Source organism: Ziziphus jujuba, chromosome 6 (genome assembly GCF_031755915.1).
Source record: "Ziziphus jujuba cultivar Dongzao chromosome 6, ASM3175591v1".
NCBI lineage: Eukaryota > Viridiplantae > Streptophyta > Magnoliopsida > Rosales > Rhamnaceae > Ziziphus > Ziziphus jujuba.
In genome coordinates this window covers 15,123,578-15,137,350 of record NC_083384.1, presented here as the reverse complement: position 1 = coordinate 15,137,350, position 13,773 = coordinate 15,123,578, and the positions used below count along the sequence as shown (strand labels likewise).

The 13,773-nt window shown below is 34.5% G+C and overlaps 1 protein-coding gene and 3 non-coding genes across 4 annotated transcripts; all 4 read right to left on the bottom strand.

The window, feature by feature from the left end:
- Positions 1-29: 29 nt before the first annotated feature.
- LOC107409351 (retrovirus-related Pol polyprotein from transposon TNT 1-94) lies at positions 30-1,718 on the bottom strand. The gene is made up of 2 exons (XM_016016786.4): positions 1,267-1,718; positions 30-1,132 (listed from the first exon to the last, which is right to left on the bottom strand). Exon 2 carries the CDS (start codon positions 1,095-1,097, stop codon positions 360-362), a length of 738 nt encoding a protein of 245 aa, XP_015872272.3. The 5' UTR covers positions 1,098-1,132; positions 1,267-1,718; the 3' UTR covers positions 30-359.
- A 1,048-nt stretch (positions 1,719-2,766) lies between these two features.
- On the bottom strand, positions 2,767-2,962 carry LOC112489778 (U2 spliceosomal RNA). Its single transcript, XR_003054054.3, has one exon. It is a non-coding gene; the product is annotated as a U2 spliceosomal RNA (small nuclear RNA).
- Positions 2,963-4,255: 1,293 nt separating this feature from the next.
- On the bottom strand, positions 4,256-4,451 carry LOC112489781 (U2 spliceosomal RNA). Its single transcript, XR_003054057.2, has one exon. It is a non-coding gene; the product is annotated as a U2 spliceosomal RNA (small nuclear RNA).
- A 1,021-nt stretch (positions 4,452-5,472) lies between these two features.
- Positions 5,473-5,668, bottom strand: LOC112493492 (U2 spliceosomal RNA). The gene has a single exon (XR_003057974.2). It is a non-coding gene; the product is annotated as a U2 spliceosomal RNA (small nuclear RNA).
- Positions 5,669-13,773: the final 8,105 nt, after the last annotated feature.

Genomic DNA, 13,773 nt, shown 5'->3' with positions numbered 1-13,773 from the left:
ATTAGGCACCTTTCGTCATGTTTTATGTATCATTGTTGAAATAGTTGTCATAATATTGCTTGTCAAAGGCTATTTCCAATAATAAATTAAGCCGAAGATCTCGAGCTATATCTAACATTCATTTTATTTTAACAATATCAATTCCAACAATCTTCATGAAATTAGGATTTTCCATCTTTACTATACCAAAATCTCCCGTTTTGGACATTTTGAAAAAAATCTTTGGTTGAAAAGGATGCTACAATATTGACTTCCAATTTGATCGCATGACTTAATATGTGAAGGCATATGTTTTCATTGGTGGAGCAGAATGCCACTTCTTATGTAATAGTGACCAATATTTTTTGATTACTTTGGAGTTACTGCTCTCTTAGCAGTTTTCTACAATTCTTTTTCAAGTGACCTTCTAAACCACAATGATAACACTTGTATAACTTCTTTCCTTTTGTGAATCCACCTATGCTTTCGTTTTTCACTCTTCCTTTGCCTTGATTACCTCCTTGTTGTCTTCTTCTCACCGTGACGAAGGCATGTGATTGGTCCATGCCTGCATCCTTTCTCCTGGCCTCTTCATTGAATAGGGCATCTTTAACCATCAACATAGTAAGTTTGTCATTTGGGGCTGAATTGCTGAGAACCACTGCTAGAGTCTCCCAACTATCTTGAAGAGAACTAAGAAGTAGAAGAGCTTGTTTCTCATCGTCTAATTGTAATCCTAATACAGATAGCTGATTGACCAAGCTTTGAAATTCACTGATATGCTTTGCTACAGAAGTTCTACTTCGTAACTTTAAATCTACCAATCGCCTCATTAATAAGACTTTACTATAAGCAGTTTTATCTTTATACATGTCCTCCAGTTTTTTCCATAAGGCATATGCATCTGTCTCTTGTTCAATATGATAAAAGATACTATCATCGATCCATTGTCGAATTTCATCAATTATTTTTCTATTCAATTTTTTCCATTCTACAGCTTTGTTAGGATCGGGATTCCTTCCCTTGGCTTCTAAAGGTTCAAACAAATCTTTACAGATAAGAAAATCTTCCATTCGAGATCTCCAAAATATATAATTGGTAGCAGTAAGCTTAATCATAACTTAGGATAACTCTTCCATTGATATTTTAATGGCTTAATCAAAAAAATTAAAGTTGAATTCAGTAAAACAGAGCTCAACAATTCATCTGGAACAGTTGAAAATGGTGGATTCTTCTTGAGTGAAAATCCGATTACCAAAAATTTTGAGGTAAAAATGCAATTTTTACCTTGTCACGTGGCTATTTTGTTGACTTGGCAGCTGAGCTGGGGGATGATGTGGGTAGCCTTCAACCTTGAGACGGAGCGTGAAGCGCGTGAATTTCAGGCAGCGCGTGAAGCTCTTTCAGCAGCGCGTTGCTCTTGGAGAACAGCGTTTTCTTCTTGTGGATCTGAAATTTAATCTGGTATGGTCAAATCTCTGGTTTGAGCACTTTTTTTCAAAACACTAATTTGAAGAACAGAGGCTCTATTTTTCCAAATTTTTAAAACTCTTTTAGTTCTCAACTAGGAGCTCTCATACCACTTTTATTGTGGTTAGAAATATGAGAAAAATAGAAACAGAGAACTCTTATTAAGGAAAAGAAAAAAAAAAAAAAAAAAAACTTCTCTCCTTTGGACTCTTAACCTGGACTCTCTTTCTCTCGTTTACCCACGGTTCAGAGATACAAGAACATGAAAACATTAAGCCTGCATATAAATATATATATATATATATATATATATATATATATATATATCCCATACAAGGTCGTTTTCACTAACTGGGTTTTCCCACCGTCCACCGGCTACACAAACCGACTCTATACTATCTAGCTACTTGTATTACAGCTGGTATGTTGAATTAAATTGCAGCCTTTGTTGATTGCGGCTGGACTTTGAATTAAATTGCAGCCTTTGTTGATTGCGGCTGGACTTCACAATATCATCTCTTTTTGACTTTTTGCACCCATTTTTTTTTTGTTTTTTCCTTTCCAAAATTTTCACCTCTATATTGATCACAAAATTGAATGCCGAATCAGATATTAAACTAATAAAAAAAAAAATATTACGCTTTGATCTTTAAGCAGAAGGCTGACAAAGGTATGGTTTTGTCCATCCTTTCTCTTTGATTCGGCATAGATCATGAAAAAGAGAGTAGAATTAGTAACCTGCAAGGTCGTAAAAGTAAGCACCCTGTATGCATTCATTAGTAATATATCCTTGAATCCAACACAAACAATGTTCCTTTGCTTCATATATACCCTTATTTCCATTTCCTTTTTTAACTAAATTTATTTTAAATTAAAGAGAAGAGAATTACTTTTGCTAGTTTTGGAGATATATATATATATATGTAATACACATGTATATGTCTAGAGAGATAGAGGAAAGAGCTTTTGCTTATGTAATTACAGTAGACTTTAATGCTGTTCTTTTACATTATTTTCTGAAACCACCAAAACACACACTTCTGGATTGGACTTCTGGATTGGGATAAGACGTGCAACACATCTTACTGATAACAAACCCTTTGAATAAGAGTTAGAAAGAAACTTATAGACAATGGGGATTAAAAAAACTAGCATGAAAATGCATTTTGAAGATATTATATATAATATCTCAAGGTTATCAAGGTTATACTTTGTAGGTTATACTTCGTAGAGCTTCTTGTCAATTGTTAATTAATAATTAATTATATATACTGCTTAAAAAAAATGGGAAAAAAATATTTGATAGACTAAATATTGGAGGGGTGTGCCAGGCCATTGCAGTAGTGCAAAGCAAAGGCGACACTCGAAGACTCCAGTAGCAAGCTACTGTTTTGAGCCTTCCCCCTTGAAAAATTAATTTAATATCGTGTGGATCATTGATCCACGTATCAGATATTAAACTGATAAGAACAGATACTACACTTGATCTTAGCCAAAAGGCCGAGAAAGGTATGATTTTGTATCATCTCTTCTACTCCTTTTTATAGAGTAGAACATCTACTTATGCCTTTTTTTTTTTTCTTCTTTTGATGATGTGGGACTTAGGCTTCTTACCTTCAAAGCCGCAAAGTGTTTGCTATTTTACACAATCTGAATGCAAGAATTTCAGCTTAATATAAGGATAGTTAACGCCTTGTCGCGTTACCACTATTTTTTTCTTTTTCTTCAAATTTTTCCGAATAGATTTTTATTCTTTCTCATTCCTCGTTCACGTAAGCTTGTGAAATTTTTCGTTATCATTTTGTATCATCTATTTTTGAAACTGTGGAAAAGGTAAAAAAAAGAGAGATACTTATTTTTGTCATTCAAAAAGTGGTCCTGCTTTAAAGAAAATATTGCATCGTGTGCAAGAATATCATCTTAATATAAGGATAAATTTTTTTTTTTTTTACTTTTTTGCTAAAACTTAATATAAGGATAGATTTGTCTTGTCGGTGTACTACATATATATATATATATATATATAGATATATATATATATATATTTTTATTTACTACAGGTAAAAGGCTGAAATAGATTTTCCTTCTCACTTCCCGTTCACATAAACTTGTCAAATATCTCATTATCTTTTGAATCACCTACATTGAAAGAAGGGACAAGGTAAAAAAATGAAAAGTACTTATTTTTTCTATTAAAGGGTGATCCATTTTAAAGAAAATATTACATTATATATAACAATTACGTCATATCATCCATATTATTTTTAATTATCATATATAATGTAAATTCAATAACCTATAATCATTTTAATCATCATATATAATGTAAATTCAATAATCTATAATCATTACAAAATCACATGACGATAAATTAAAACATGTAAATCCTAAATATATTTAAAACCTCATACATGAGTCTCGTACACAAGTTTTCCCTTTTTGTTTTTTTGATAAATAACTAAGTTTTTCCCTTTTATTATATATGTAACATCCTATATAGGGATGCTTTATTATATGTGTAACTCATTTCCCTTTTTGTTTTTTTGATAAATACATAAAGTTTTTCCCTTTTATTATATATGTGACATCCTATTTGATAAATACATGAGTTTTTCCCTTTTATTATATATGTGACAACCTACATAGGGATGCTTTATTATATGTGTAACTCAATTTAAGTAATGCTATTTGCAGTACCTTCACAATTAGGGTGCAATAATCTATTTGTCTTTGTTTTCTCAGTTTGATGGTGGAGACCTTAAACTCAGACACAGCAAATACAAAACATTTGCAAAACTTGACATTGGAGGGGTGAGCCAGGCCATTGCAGTAGTGCAAAGCAAAGGCGACACTCAAGAATCCCAGCAGCAAGCTACTGTAATGGACTCTTCCCCTAGAAAAATTAATTTAATATCGTGCGGATCATTGACCCGCATATCAGATATTAAACTGATAAGAACAGATACTACACTTGATCTTAGCCAAAAGGCCGAGAAAGGTATGCCTTATGATTGCCGCTTTGATTCTTTTTTATAGGGTGAAACTTCAACTTCTGTTTTCTTCTTTGAATGATGTGGGACTTGGCTTATTGTCTTGTCTTGTAACTCGTAACTCGCAAACAATTTCCCATTTCAATTTTCTAACTGATACGTACAATGATACAGCACCTGTTTTTGTTGCTACTTGTTAAAAAGTAAAAAAAAAAAATTTGCAATTCAATAATTGGCAAAGTCGGCAACTTAATGGAGAAGGAAGTTTTTGATTGGCTTACCTTGTATGGAAGAAACCTTGTGATTGGCTAATATCACTTGGCCTTGTTTCGTTAGAGAATTAAGCTGTTACTTACAGTGTGATTGAATTGCATTATGTGATTACTAATTAGCAGTGCAGGGAATTGTTAGAAGCATAGCACATTATTTATGAATAGACCCATGAATTGCTTTTGTAAAATATCAATTTTAGTGCAATATAAGATAAATAAATAAATAAAATCCATACATTGCATTTACATTTTTTCACCTCTAGTTCTTCATTTTATTCAATTGCTTGCTTCATTTAATTACAGCTACTAACATTTGAAAGTTAAAAAGGAGATAAAGAGTGATTATTATTATTTTTAGGGTGTTTCTGCTTAATTTATAGTTTGTAAGATCTTTTAATTTGAATTTGGACACACAAAGCTAATCTCAATTCTTTTATATTGAATTTGGACACAAAAAGCTAATCTCAATTGTAAGCATTTTCCAAGGAACAAAAAAAAAAACATCATTGGACACTTCGCACATTGCTGTGTTTGAGGGTGCAAATGCTTTTTGAAGCTTTGCTTCCTTAATACAAAACCATGATACCATAAATTGGCCACAACATTAAACATTAAAAAAAATAAGAAAATGAAAGAATCAAATTTCTATATTAAAAAACGAAAGAATCAAATATAATTATATAAGGGATACTAACAAATTGCCCACAAAATAAGTACTTAAAAAACTAGCATTGAAGTAAGTATTTAAAAGACTGGTATTGGAGGGGTGTGCCAGGCCTTTGCGATAGTGCAAAGCAAAGGCGACACTCAAGAATCCCAGTAGCAAGCTACCGTAACGGACTCTTCCCCTAAAAAAATTAATTTAATATCGTGCGGATCATTGACCCGCGTATCAGATATTAAACTGATAAGAACAGATACTACACTTGATCTTAGCCAAAAGGCCGAGAAAGGTATGCTTTTCAATGGTCTCTCTGATTCCCTTTTATATATGGAGCTTCTACTTATGTTTTCTTGTATTAATGATGTGGGACTAAGCTTTGTACCTTGCAAACTTGCAAAGAGTTTCCAATTTCCAATCTACATGTATGGAAATTTCAACTCAACGTAAGGATTATAAGGGATTTTTGGAGAGTTGAGATTATGGTGCCATATTGGCAAATCGCATTTCAAAACCGTCCAATATATGAACTCATCCATAATTTCATCATCCAGCTATTCAATGTCTCTGGACCATAGTCACGGATGGATGGTGCACCTGACTCATGCAGCAATGCTTATGCAATGAAACTTTCCCTAGAAATATAAAATTTTTATCTCATGTGAGCTGCTGGAAATAAAACAAGGAGTAAAACCGAGTTCAACCTAAAAATATCAAACAACAATAATAAAATAAAATAAAATAATTATCCAGAGTTTAGAATGATCTGTTTGAATCGAAGATGTTGTTCTTAGAGAAGATATGTCTCCTTCTATCCTGGGTTGTCTAATGTTTCTCTTCCAAAATACGAAATTTTTTCCAAAATACAAAATTTTTTAAAAATTTTGTGTACAGTTAAGAATTCCCATGAATTCCTTAGAACACCTATAATGCTCAATATATATATATATACCAAAAATATATTTGGTAGTAATAAAATAGTTTTAGTAATCTTGTAATTTGATAATAGGAAAATATGGAAGATTTAAGAGGAGTAGTTTCAAAGAAGAAGAGAGAATAGATGATTTCTCAATATTGTGTGTTTCTAAATAAGAAAGAAAGCTTCTATTTATAAAGCTGTAAATTAACTTAGCAAATTTTTAAAATACAAGTTGTCTAAAATTTGCAACCAAGTTAATATAACAAGTAAATAGGTGCTAAAAAATAAGAAAAGCAACTTGACTAAAACACTAGCTGATATCTAACAACTTTAAAACTATATGTACTATAGAATGGGATTTATACATTAGTCTACATAGTTTAAAAAGTGCAACCTAACCAAACGAGTAACTATTACCAAATTAATAAGAAAAAAATTTGGCTATAGCTATAACTCTTGGTCAAAATCCACCTAACATGTAAAGAAAACATAAATAATATAATTATAAATAAATTCTAACAATAATATTAATAATTTTTTAAATCAATTATAACATGAGCCAATGACATCCATGTATTAGATATATATTGCCAATGGATAGGAAAACTAAAAGGTATACTTTTAGTGTTTCATCCTGTCTTTTTTTTTCTTTTTCCTTTTTTTTTTTTTTGGGGCTGAAAACATGGGATTCATTAGAAACGAAAAGGAAGGGCAAAATAAAGCCCCGATTTAGGTTGCTGCCTCCAGCTTATGTCCCTGAATCAAACTAGACAAAATGGATTTGGGCAAGTCAGAATATCTACAAGGCCAAAAAGCTATTTCTAGCAGCCCACTTGCCTACAGAATGAGCTATGCCATTGATCCTCCTAGGAGCCCAAGCAAAAGAAATACTAACAAAGGAGGGAATAAGTAAAAGTATGTCCTTAAACAGGTGTTCAGTAGCCCAATGTATGGAATTCAAGTTTCTGTTAGTAATATTATTGATTACTGAAGCAGCATTAAACTCCATACAAATGTTGCTCCATCCGAAACGGGCAACAATTTGCATGGCTTTTAAGATTGCCTCCATTTCTGCAACTTCAGGGATGAAGATGTCAGACTTGAAAGTATGAATATGCCCGGTCACTCCTTTATCATTTCTAGCTATAATAGCCAAGGCACTACCTTTCTTAGTCATAGCTGCATCAAAATTAATTTTGGTAAAACCTTGGCTCGGTCTTCTCCAACGCTGTAAGCTATCACCATTCGTTTCCGAAAACTTTATCACATTCTTGCACTCTCTGCTAGTTATGCTCTCTTCAAGGTCTTTGTACATGTTCCAAATGTTCAAAACAGCGAGATCTATGCTACCAATATGTTCTTTGTGCATAGTCTTGTTTCGTAACCCCCCATAGGTGCTCCAAAATAGTCATGCTAAAGAAGAAAAAGCTCTCCTTATCATTTGGTAAAATCGGTAACACTCCAACTGGTTCTGCTAACCGTTTTAGGTAGGAAAGTAAATCTGCACTGCCCGCACTTTCCCATCTAATGCACCAAGGGCTTGCGAACCAGATCCTTTTTGCCACTTCACAATGAAAGAAGACATGAATTTCATTTTCAGAGCTCTCACAGCCATGCACACATATGTCACCTTCTATGTCAACTCCTCTACGTAAAAGGTTTGACATCATAGGGAGCCCAAAGTTTGCAAGCTTCCACATGAAAACCTTTGATCTCTCGTGCACACAGCTTTTCCATAAATAATTGTTAGAGTTTGGGCCCATGTATATGTGAATGATTTGGGCCTCAAAAGATTTTCGGCTTTTGTTTGTTTCTGTTTTGGAAAAACATTATTTTTGAATAAAATAAAAAGATTTTTGAACGTGGGAAGTTGAGAGTTTGAAGGCTTTACAACTCTTTGTTGTTTAAAGTTGGTTACTTACACGTTCTTTGATAACGTTTCTAAGCTTTTTAAAGAAAAAAAAAGGGTTTTTTTTTGGAGTTGAACGAGAGATAACAAAAAACAATGGTAAAGGGAAGGTACTCAGATAGTTCGAAGAGAAAAGCTTTAAAGGTGCTGAATTTAAAAGCTTTTGCAGCCATTGTATCCTGGGAGACGTTCGCTACAAAACTCCTGCACCGGTGGGCGTAAAACGTTTTAAAACACTGTGATATCACATAAGCCTCGGTCAACCTTTCTAGAAAGCATATCAATTTCAAGGACCTACAGGTTCTATAATGTTTTACTTATTTTGTATTTAATTTTATTTATTTTGTATTAAATTGTCCACATGTATTTACATATATTCACATATTATGTTTGCAACAATCTTAAGACGTTTTACAAATTTTATATATGTAAATATAATGTGGAAATTTAAGTTGTTTATTATGTTATTGATTGCTATGTATATATTGCATTTTTATGTGTATATATATATATATATATTGATTATATATTTCCATGTGTGTTTCACTGTTGAAACAAAAAAAAAAATAATAAAAAAATAAAAAAATAAAAAAAAATTATGGGTAATTATTAATTTTTATATTTTTAATCAAAAATTATTTCCAAAATCAAATTGTCCATAAATTTCTAAACCTTTTGGTCTATTTTTGGCAATTTTTTGGCCACTGGAAGAGTGAAAAAGAGAAGAAAAATTGATTCTGGGTCGTATGACCCGTTTACTAGAGAAACCGGATCAAAACGACCTGGTTGAAGGTTTTTTGAAGAAGAAAGGAAATTAGGGTTTGGGCTGTATCTCAAAGACTGGGCCGGTTATTTTTTATTTTATTGTGTCAGGCCCAGTTCTAAAGCCCAGACCAGGTTACAACGGGCTACTGTTCAACCCAGAACCCAGGTCCGATTGAGATCAAGGCCCAAGAGAAACGGCCCAATGGCAAATGGCCTAGCCACGTGTCGCAAGGAGAAGCACCACGTGTCACGCTCTGGACAGTCCACGTGTCGACCTGATACAGGTGACATGTGTCTATCTCTAGTAGTGACACGTGTTGAAAATAGTGCCAACAGGATTGCCACGTGGCATATCCATGTCATTATAGCGATGACATGGCGAAGTGCCAAGTCAGCACAGTGATGATGTGGCAGTTGCCATGTCATCCCTATCTGTCACGTGGTATGCCACACCAGCCTATGATGCCACGTGACTGACCGCCACGTCAGCACAGTGACACGTGACATGAACAGTACCAGTGAATAGTACCAATGAATAGTGATTAGTATCGATGAACAGTACCAGCCTATAAATAGTATTTTTGGGTGTATACAGTAATTTTGTGGTGTATTCAGAAATCCTAAAAATCACTTTTTTTGTGTGTTTTACTTATGTAAATTGCTTATAATTAGTTTGTTAATATAGAAAATAACAACTAATTGATTTCTATTGTGTGATGCTACAGAAAAGGCAAGTCAAGACAACAGGACTGTGCCCACTCAGACTTCTGGAATTCAGATGCCTCCTTCTGCTAGTCATGCAGAAAAACCTGAAATGTTTAATGGAGCAAACTTAAAAGGTGGCAGCAGAAGATGCTATTTTACTTGACCACCCTGAGACTTGCGCGGTACTTGACTGAAGATGCGCCACCCAGTAATGAAGAGAGTGATAAGGAGACTCTCATAGCGATGGATGCGGAATAATTCTGATTACTTATGTCAGAATTATATCCTGAATGGCCTATCTGATGCCCTGTATGGTGTATACTGTGGCACGAAATCAGCTAAAGAGCTGTGGGAAACACTGGACCGGAAGTACAAGACCGAGAATGCGGGTTCAAGAAAGTTTATTACAGGCCGATTCTTAGACTACATGATGTGGATGCGAAGCCAATAATGAATCAAGTACATGAGTTGCAAGTCCTGATTCAAGAAATGCTTGCTGAAGGGATGATAATGAATGAAGCATTACAAGTGGCTTGTATGATTGTGAAGCTACCTCCGAGTTGAAGTGACTTCAGGAATTATCTGAAGCACAAGAGAAAGGAGATGGATATGGAGGCTCTTATTGGCAAGCTTTGCATAGAAGATGACAACAGGAAGTCTGATAAAAGAACTTCAAAGGTCGTGTTGAAGGCTAATGTTGTGGAGCATGGTTAGGGCTCCAAGAATAAGAAGCAAATTGGAAAAGCTTCTAAGCTAGGGCCAAAAGGAGGAATCTCCAAGAAGGCCAAATTTCAAGGCAGGTGCTTCACCTGTGACAAGATGGGTCACAGAGCTACTGAATGTAGGCTGTCAAAGAGAAAGAGGAACCAGGCACAGGTGATGGAGGACATCACTAAAGAGGTTGATGATATTGACCTAAGTGCTGTGATATCTGAGGTGAACTTGGTGGGATCTAATCCTAGAGAGTGGTGGATAGATACTAGTGCAACTCACCACGTGTGTTCGGATAGGAGTATGTTCACTTCCTTCGAACCAAAGAAGAATGGGGAGAAGCTGTTTATGGGTAACTCCGCTACCTCAGAAATCCAAGGTGAGGGCAAAGTAATCCTGAAGATGACCTTAAGGAAAGAGCTGACTCTGAATAATGTACTGTATGTCCCAGACATTCGCAAGAATCTGGTATCTGAATCGCTACTGAGCAAATATGGTTTTCACTTAGTGTTTGAGTCAGATAAGGTTATTTTGTCCAAATTTGGGATGTTTGTGGGAAAGGGCTATGTAGTCAATGGTTTATTTAAACTGAATGTAATGACTGTAAAGCCTAAAGAAATGAATAAAGCTAGTAGTTCTTCTGTTTACTTGCTTGAGTCTTCCATTTTGTGGCATGGTAGACTAGAACATGTTAATTTTAATTCTCTGCGGAGATTAATTAACTTAAATCATATTCCCACATTTGAAATTGATTCCAATCATAAGTGTGAAACTTGTGTGGAAGCAAAATTAATGAGGTCATCGTATCAAACAATTGATAGAAATAACGAACCTTTGGATTTAATACATAATGATATATGTGATTTAAAATTCGCACCGACTAGAGGTGGTAATAAGTATTTTATCACCTTTATTGATGATAGCACGAAATATTGCTATGTATACTTGCTTAAAAGCAAGGATGAGGCTATAGAGAAATTTATTCTCTATAAAATTGAAGTTGAGAATCCACTCAACAGGAAAGTTAAAGTGATCAGAAGTGATCGTGGTGGAGAGTATGTAACTCTTTCGGAGAGTATTGTGCTCAACATAACATAATACATGAAGTTACTCCACCATATTCGCCACAATCAAATGGTGTGGCTGAACGGAAAAATAGAACCTTGAAAGAAATGATGAATGCAATGTTGATAAGTTCTGGAGTACCTCAGAACTTGTGGGGGGAAGCCATTTTGTCGACAAATGACCTTTTAAATAAGGTGCCCCGGAAAGATAAGGTAAAGACACCTTATGAGATATGGAAGGGAAGACAACCCTCCTATAAATATTTACTAGTGTGGGGGTGTCTAGCTAAAGTAGTAGTACCTACACCTAAGAAGGTGAAGATAGGTCCCAAAACTGTTGATTGCATCTTCATAGGATATGCACAGAATAGTAGTGCATATCGATTTCTCGTGTATAGGTCAGATATTTTTTATATACACAAGAACACAATAATGGAATCGAGAAATGCATCATTTTTTGAACACATTTTTCCATATGAAGTGGAAGAAAGACAGAGTATGCCTAAACGAACTTATGATACTATTTATGATGATAATCATGATAGTGATCAAGAACAAGAAACTGAAGTTGAGCTTAGACGTAGCAAGAGAGTAAGAACTGAAAATTCCTACGTTCTAGATTTTCTTACTTATATGTTAGAAAGTGAACCTCAAAGCTTCCAAGAAACCATAAATTCTCCTGAAGGGAATTTATGGAAAGAAGCGGTTAAAAGTGAAATTAATTCCATCCTGCAGAATCACACTTGGGAGTTTGTAGATCTTCCTCCAGGTTGTAAACCTTTGGGTTACAAATGGATTTTTAAAAGGAAGATGAAAGTAGATGGAACAATAGATAAATACAAGGCAAAGCTTGTAATTAAGGGATACAAGCAAAAAGAAGGCCTTGATTATTTTGACACTTATTCTCCAGTAATGAGGATAAATTCCATAAGGATGGTACTGGCAATTGCAGCATTGCGGGATCTTGCAATACATCAAATGGATGTAAAAACAGCTTTTTTTAATAGAGATCTAGAGGAAGAGATCTACATGGAGCAACCTGAGGGTTTCAATGCTCCAGGACAAGAAAAGAAAGTCTGTAGATTGGTAAAGTCCTTATATGAACTTAAACAAGCTCCAAAGCAATGGCATCAAAAATTTGATAATGCCATGCTAAAAGATGGGTTCAAAATAAATGAATGTGACAAGTGTATCTATGTAAAAGATACAGAGAATGGATATGTCATTCTATGTTTGTATGTAGATGACATACTCATAGTAGGTAGTGACGACAATATGGTCCGAACTACAAAAACCATGTTAAATTCCAAATTTGACATGAAAGATATAGGACTTGCAGATGTGATTTTAGGTATGAAAATCACGAGAACTTCGAATGGAATCATTCTTAGTGAAACTCATTATGTAGATAAAATACTGGTTAAGTTTAGTAATGATGATACTAGTATAGCCAGAACACCCATAGATATGAGTTTACACTTATCCAAAAATAAAGGAGAAGGTATATCTCAAGTGGAATATGTTAGGGTGATTGGAAGTCTGATGTACTTGATGAGTTGTACCCGACCAGACTTAGCCTACGTAATAAGTAGACTATGTAGATACACGAGTAATCCAAATGAAGATCATTGGAAAGGGATCGTTAGAGTACTAAGATATCTACGATACACTCATGAATACGGAATGCACTATACAAGATATCCTACTGTATTAGAAGGATACAGTGATGCAAATTGGATATCAGATATAAAGGATTCAAAATCCACTAGTGGCTATGTGTTCACATTAGCAGGTGCAGCTGTGACATGGAAGTCCTCAAAACAAACTGTGATAGCTCGATCCACTATGGAATCCGAGTTTATTGCTTTGGATAAATGTGGTGAAGAGGTAGAATGGCTACGCCAATTTTTAGAGAACATTCTGAGGTGGCCTAAACCTGTGCCAGCAATAAGTTTACATTATGATAGTTAATCCGCGATTGGCAGGGCACAAAATATTATGTATAATGGAAATTCTAGACACATTCATCGTAGACACAATTCCATTAGACAATTAATCTCAACTGAAGTTATCTCAATAGACTATGTGAAGTCAAAAGATAACATTGTGGATCCGCTAACCAAAGGATTAAATAGAGAACTAGTTGAGAAGTCATCAAGGGGAATGGGATTGAAGCCCGTGAATAAAGTCAATACGATGGAAACCCAACCTAGTTGACTGGAGATCCCAAGATCTAGATTCAATGGGACAACTTAATTGTAAAGACTAGTATGGATCACTGTGAGGGGTTAATCCTCTGCCCATTCCTATGATCAAACAATGATAGAA